The 6018-nt window shown below is 39.6% G+C and overlaps 2 protein-coding genes across 2 annotated transcripts in view; both read left to right on the top strand.

The window, feature by feature from the left end:
• Positions 1-330: 330 nt before the first annotated feature.
• Positions 331-4047, top strand: pex19 (peroxisomal biogenesis factor 19). Its single transcript, XM_031870672.1, has 7 exons — positions 331-1034; positions 1436-1598; positions 1694-1779; positions 1853-2035; positions 2121-2291; positions 2618-2662; positions 2953-4047. The coding sequence occupies exons 2-7, from the start codon at positions 1487-1489 to the stop codon at positions 3037-3039; spliced, it is 684 nt and encodes a 227-aa protein (XP_031726532.1). The 5' UTR covers positions 331-1034; positions 1436-1486; the 3' UTR covers positions 3040-4047.
• Positions 4048-5500: 1453 nt separating this feature from the next.
• copa (COPI coat complex subunit alpha) overlaps positions 5501-6018 on the top strand; it is a 12595-nt gene continuing 12077 nt past the window's right edge. The window contains exon 1 of the mRNA XM_031870712.1: positions 5501-5702. Coding sequence (XP_031726572.1) covers positions 5663-5702 — 40 coding nt within the window. The 5' untranslated portion in view covers positions 5501-5662. The remainder of the gene's footprint in view (positions 5703-6018) is intronic.

The following is a 6018-nucleotide window of genomic DNA, read 5'->3' as shown; positions in this document are numbered from 1 at the left end:
CAAATGTATAATACTTCTTTAATGACTAATTAAATTACCTTTTTATAGAAAACATTCATGTTAATAACAGTAAACCTGTGTTTAAGTTTTCAGTGAAAAATATGAGTTATTAGTGTATAGTAGTAGGCTATTAAACATTATATTTCCCACAATTTAAGCTTCTGCATTTTCCAAATGCACTAGTATTAATCAAACATATTGTTCGGTTCGTAAACCAAACGGTTTAATATGAATATGTGTATTATTACATCAATAGAAACAAATAACCGTAGCTCAGTAGGACAGCACAGAAGGCCCAGGTATAAATGCACAGCCCGCCACTGCCTTTTATGAACGCTGTTATGTTCAGCATGAAACTTTATCTCATTTTAGAGAATGTAGTTTATGGTGCTGATTAAGTATATTGCATTATAAACATTATACATGTATATAATGTTTAACATATAACACAGTTATACCACGGAGGACCAACTAAATATTAGTACAACACAGTAGAGCACCACAAACAAGGCAACAAGTTATTAGTTTTAGATAAGTTCAACTAATTAACTTAAACTGACTGTACAGTTCAAGTTCTATTATCAGTATATACTCATTTTAATATCAGTTGACATATTACATCAAACTCAGAGCTGTAGTTTGATCTTAATTCATAATATTAAAGATGACAGTTGTGTTTTCATCGCTGGAAAAGAGCTTAAAACATCCATTGGATTGCTCCAAAGAAGACGCATTATGCAGCATTACCTGTGAGGAAAATACAAGATTAAAAGCTTCTGGACTCGATCGAATATTTAGGAATTCACTGCACAAACTGTACCAGTTTAAATTGGTAAAGGAATAAGTAGATAAATACTGAATCCTAACATGTGTGTGGTTTAACTACTCCTTTAATAGTCTCCAAAAGACCACTAGCATGGTTCTAACGTTTTCTTTTTCTTTAAGGTGCGCTGGATGACTTTGACAAAACACCGGCCCCTCCAGCCCCTGAACCTGCAGCTGCTTCCTCCTCAGCCACCAGTGGTGCAGAGAAGGTCTGTTGGTGATTATTTTTGTAACGATGTCGCTGTTTTAGGATTCACATCTTGTTAAGCTCTGAAAGATACAGGTGGAAGTATTTGTCCACAACTTGCCCAGATGCTCTTTCTCTGTTTTCTACTTGTTGCCCTTCGCTGCTGTCAAGTGTTACATTCAGCTGGTTGCGCAACCTGTAAAGATTACAAAGTTCAGACCCCACCTTACAGAAAAAGACTTTCTCAGTTGCAACAACTGTTTTTGGGGGCAGTAACTGTGGCCAAGGAGCCAACATTGGAACAAAAAATATTTTGTTGATGTAATTTGTATGAAAAAAATATTTAAAAAATCCAGCTTGATACAATTTAGCACTCACAGGCTCTCTCAGAAATGTGTACATGCTTTTTGTTTCCCTGTGTAGCCACCTCTGCTTGAAGACAGCAAGCTCTTTGAGACTCTCTTTGACGGGGACATGGCGACCCAAGCCAAGGAGGAGTGGGAGAAGGCCATGACTGAGCTGGCCCACGAGGAGCCAGAACTACTGCAGCACTTCAATAAACTGTCAGAGGCGGCAGGCAAAGTTGGTAAGGTCTACATTTGCTTACTTGTGGTTTTGGATTATGTTCTTCTGCTTACTGTTTAGTTCCTGTAGCCTAAATGTTGTGTGTGTTCTGTGTAGGCACTGACACGGCCTCCCAGCAAGAATTCACTTCCTGTCTTAAAGACACCCTGCGTGGCCTGGCCAAGAATGCAGATAACCTGCAGGTGGGTAAATCAGATTTTAAGAGTGATGCAGACATGGAAGAGTTTACCGACTGTTGGTGTTGTTCTCTGACAGACCTCAGGACTAGCTGGAGACGATCTTGTCAAGGCTCTAGAAGGCCTGGGATTGGAAGAGGGAGGCGAAGGAGGCGAAGGAGGCGGTGATGACGGAAACATCCTCCCCATCATGCAGTCCATCATGCAGAATCTCCTCTCTAAGGAAGTGCTTTATCCGTCTCTCAAAGAGATCACTGCTAAGGTCTGCGTTTGTTTCACCGGCAATATCGCTGTAGTCTGTAGTTCCATTCCTAAGACTCACTCATAAATGTCCCTCCACTGCACAGTACCCAGAATGGCTGGAAGCCAACAAGCCGAGCCTTAGCGCGGAGGACTACCAGCGCTATGAGCAGCAGTCCAAAATCATGGGAGAGATTTGTAAGGGCTTTGAGAACGAGGAGCAGGGGGCGGGAGATAAAGACGGCATGTTCGAGAGCATCATGGACCTGATGCAAAAGGTAAACACGCTCTGCATTTGACTTCTTCGTTGTTGAAATGTTAATTGTTAATGAAGTTGAGAAAAATAAAGGAATCAATATCTTTTCTAGGTTTGTTAAAATGTCTTTTGTTTCGTACTTCTTGAATATTTGGATTATGAATCAGCATTCAGCCATTACTGCAACAAGTGCTTACATGATACTACACATGAAATAGCTACTACTGCAAGTGGAAACTCGCATTACATTGGCAGCTTAAAAACTGCTGTATTGTTTACTTTAATGTGAATAGAGTTCGGTTGGTTAAGAATGAAACTCATCACAGATTATAATGCTTTTACTTGCAGCTTCAAGACCTGGGCCAGCCACCCAAAGAGCTCGCAGGTGATGCGGTGAGTTTAAGCTGCTCTCTGTCTCTCCGATGAAAAGGGAAATGTGCTGCTAGTGCTAGCAACTGCCTCTGTGTGTGCAGGCAGCCAGCCAAGGAGGGCCTATTTTATTGTGAGGAAAAACATTTTAAATTGGAACGTTTGTATAACTTTCATATTGCCATCCTTGATGTCTCTTTAATGAAATACTTTACAAGCAAAGGTACTTTATCATATTGATGCAAAAAGTATAAATTAGAGGCGTAGCTACCTTAGACATGACAGCATTCTCCCTCTGGCTTCTTCCCCTCCAGCCTCCAGGCTTCAACTTCGACATGGAGTCCCTCAATCTCCCCGGAGGCCCCGGGGCTGGAGCGGCCGACCAGTGCTCCATCATGTGATCAGGTAGCGGTGCGACCCATCAGAAGCACCGGAGCCAATGGGTCCCTCTGTGTGCGTCAGCGACAGGCAAGGGAGTGATGGAGTGTGAAGCAAAGGTCAGGCAGGAGAGTGACCGGACCGCTCGACACCGTTCTCCCTCAAGTAGAAGGTGTGTGTGGAAGCAGAAACAACAGGAGGAGGCACGAAAACCAACGGGAACCACACACACACACACACACACACCAAACACACTCTCTCCTGTCTAAAAATCACTGAACGCACAGCTGAGAACATTTCAACATCTTTGCATTAGTTTGTCAGCGTTTGACGCAGCTCCTTCACGGTTTAGTTTTAACAGCATTTCTTTAAAAAAGAAAAATACCACTGTCGTTCTTTATGTTGTTTTTACAAAAACTGTTTCATGGTAAAATCTTATCAAACCACCTCACGGGTATTAACAGTGCCTTTGCAGAATGACTTTAAGTTATTGTTTTAGGTCTTTAGATTTTGCTATCATTCAGCTCAGCACTTAAGATTATAGTTTTAAAGTGGTGTGAATCCTGCAATATCATACACCAAGTAAGTAATTCTTTGGTGCTTCATTAAAAACGCACCTATGTTTCTGTACAGGTTGTAGAGGATGTAACTTAACGAGTTAATTACTTATTAACATGTAAGGAAACTGAAGAAAAAAAGAGTAGTGTACATTTGTTAATTATTTAAATGATTAAAAATACTAGAGAGGTTTAAACACCTCGTGAGATGTTCCCAGCGCCAACTAATTGAAGAAGACCCATCCCCCTGAGTGTTAACTCTTTCCCAGGTGTTGATTTGAAATGATTGAGATGATGAAGCCTTTGCTGTGGTGAGTGTACAGTTGCTGTGAAGAGTGCTCCCCTTGTTATCCCCAGTGTTTTTAATGTGCAGAGTGATGTTTTCTCTGGTCTGGGGTCCCTGCTAGGAAAGAAAAACTCTTGACGGATATTCAGGAGTGTTTACCACCGTCTGCTTTTGTCCTGCACCCTCCATTGAAAGTACATTGTATTCTTTCCAGAGTTGTGTCACACGAGGAGAGAAACATGTCCGTCATTCATACAGATACACTGTTGGGTGGAACATCAACAGCCTGATGACTCGTTGGCTGTGCGTTTGTTTACTCCAGCAGGCCACTTTTCACCAGTGGACAAACCTCTGTGACCATAGAGAGAGGACGAGAAGTCACGACCATCAGCTCATCAATAACTGTGTAATAAAGGGGTACTGTGAAAGGATTCAGTCAGCCATGCGGTGAAAAGATAACAGATTTACACTAAACAGGCTGCTGTGGAGGTCCATGTGGGGGGTGCAATCTATTCAACTCTCAGGACCGACGCAAACATGCCCACAGCACCGAGGGAAAAAAAGAAGCATCCTGTTATTTGACAGTGTTGTTTTGTAAATATATGAATTAAAATAATGGTAGTATGCAAATTATTTTGATGTTTTGTATTTGTCATAATTGCTTTTACACAGTAGCAGCAAGTGAATATAAAAACATTTATTTTCAGGTATTGTGCAGTTGTGTGATAGTTATACTTTGCTATTTTATGTATTTATTAAACTGGTTGCATTGCAGATTTTGCATTCAAAAACTGATAATTTTATATAATATGCTATAGATTAAACAATGCAATTGTCATTTAAGTTTCAAGTTTATTTGTCGTTTGAACTGTCAGAATTGCAGTTGAAATGGCAATACATCAAAGAAAACATAAGCATCAGTACAACGCCATAAAAACTGCATGTGGCTGATGTACAATGAAATAAATGTGAGTATGTTCAAAATAAGTGCATTGGCAGAAAAAAACCATAAAACAAGATATATCTGTATACATACATACAGTATGTATACGCAAGTGTAGAAGGTAGCAATACAATTGATGTAAGGTCACATGGTTTGCATGTGTGTATTTATTGTTATTGTTTGAAAGATGACTGCTGATTATACTAACATACATTTTTAAGTAGATGGTCTAAATATTTAAGCACTTAGCAAATCTTGACTCAAGGTCTACTTATTTGTTTTTGTTTTTGGAGCTTTCAGTTGAGTTTTCTATTTTTTTCTGAGAATTTATAGATCTCTTAAAGACATGATTGAAAGCTACAGAACTAACACAACATGGACGGAAAATTCCCAAAAGTGATCTGAAGAAATGGAACTGTAAACATCTGCAATTCCATTACAAAGTCCATGTGCTGATGAAGATCGTATGGTATGGCTGAAAGCTCCAGAAGAGCTGGAGAAATTGACCTTGTATTGCTGCTGTCTTGTCTATGCTATCCAGACTGTAGAAATAAACCATTTAGATTAGCTGTAATGATCGAGTCAGCATGGCTCCTGTCAGTTCAGTTCTATGTGTGACAGTTCTATCTTCCGCCGCGTGGAGCTTTCTGCGTCAAATCTTCCCTGCACAACTTTATTGTTCCAAACCGGAAGACAAAACAGGCTACGTGTCAGGAAAAAGGAGAAACGGCTAAATGGGCGAAGGCGAACAGGCCACCTGAGTTCACCTGTCTGGAGTATTTGAGTTGTTTTTATTGTTCGTGGGGAGTTACATTTTACCACAGCATTAACATCGTGACTTGTTTTAATATCAAGTGACGATGTTAACAAAATTCGAAACAAAGTCGGCTCGTGTCAAAGGTAAGAGTTTGTTAGTTGCAGTTAGCTTAAGAGCTAACGTTAGCTAGTTGACGTTATCCAGCTCAACTATTTATCATTGTTAATGTACGTTATGTCTATAAATGAATTAATGTTTGTGTATCACAACTTTAAATGATTTATGTTACGTCTTGTGTTTAAATGTAGTTATTGAATTATTTAGCCATCTAACGTTAGCTAACTTACAATATTTAGCTAAACTTGATATGGTTTTCTTGCTAATATAAATGTGTGTGTGTGTGTGTGTGTGTGTGTATGTATATATATGTGTGTGTGTGTGTGTATATATATATATATT

Source organism: Anarrhichthys ocellatus, unplaced genomic scaffold (genome assembly GCF_004355925.1).
Source record: "Anarrhichthys ocellatus isolate YVR2014 unplaced genomic scaffold, GSC_Weel_1.0 scaffold54, whole genome shotgun sequence".
Lineage (NCBI taxonomy): Eukaryota > Metazoa > Chordata > Actinopteri > Perciformes > Anarhichadidae > Anarrhichthys > Anarrhichthys ocellatus.
Note: the sequence above shows the minus strand (reverse complement) of the source record. Positions and strands in the feature narration are given on the sequence as shown.

Excerpts from the sequence above, each read along its gene's own strand:
- pex19 (XM_031870672.1), top strand. The coding sequence starts at position 1,487 with ATGGCGACCCAAGCCAAGGAGGAGTGGGAGAAGGCCATGACTGAGCTG. Across the intron at positions 1,599-1,693 it reads AGAGGCGGCAGGCAAAGTTG|GCACTGACACGGCCTCCCAG; the intron begins GTAAGGTCTACA and ends TGTTCTGTGTAG. Across the intron at positions 2,036-2,120 it reads TCAAAGAGATCACTGCTAAG|TACCCAGAATGGCTGGAAGC; the intron begins GTCTGCGTTTGT and ends TCCACTGCACAG.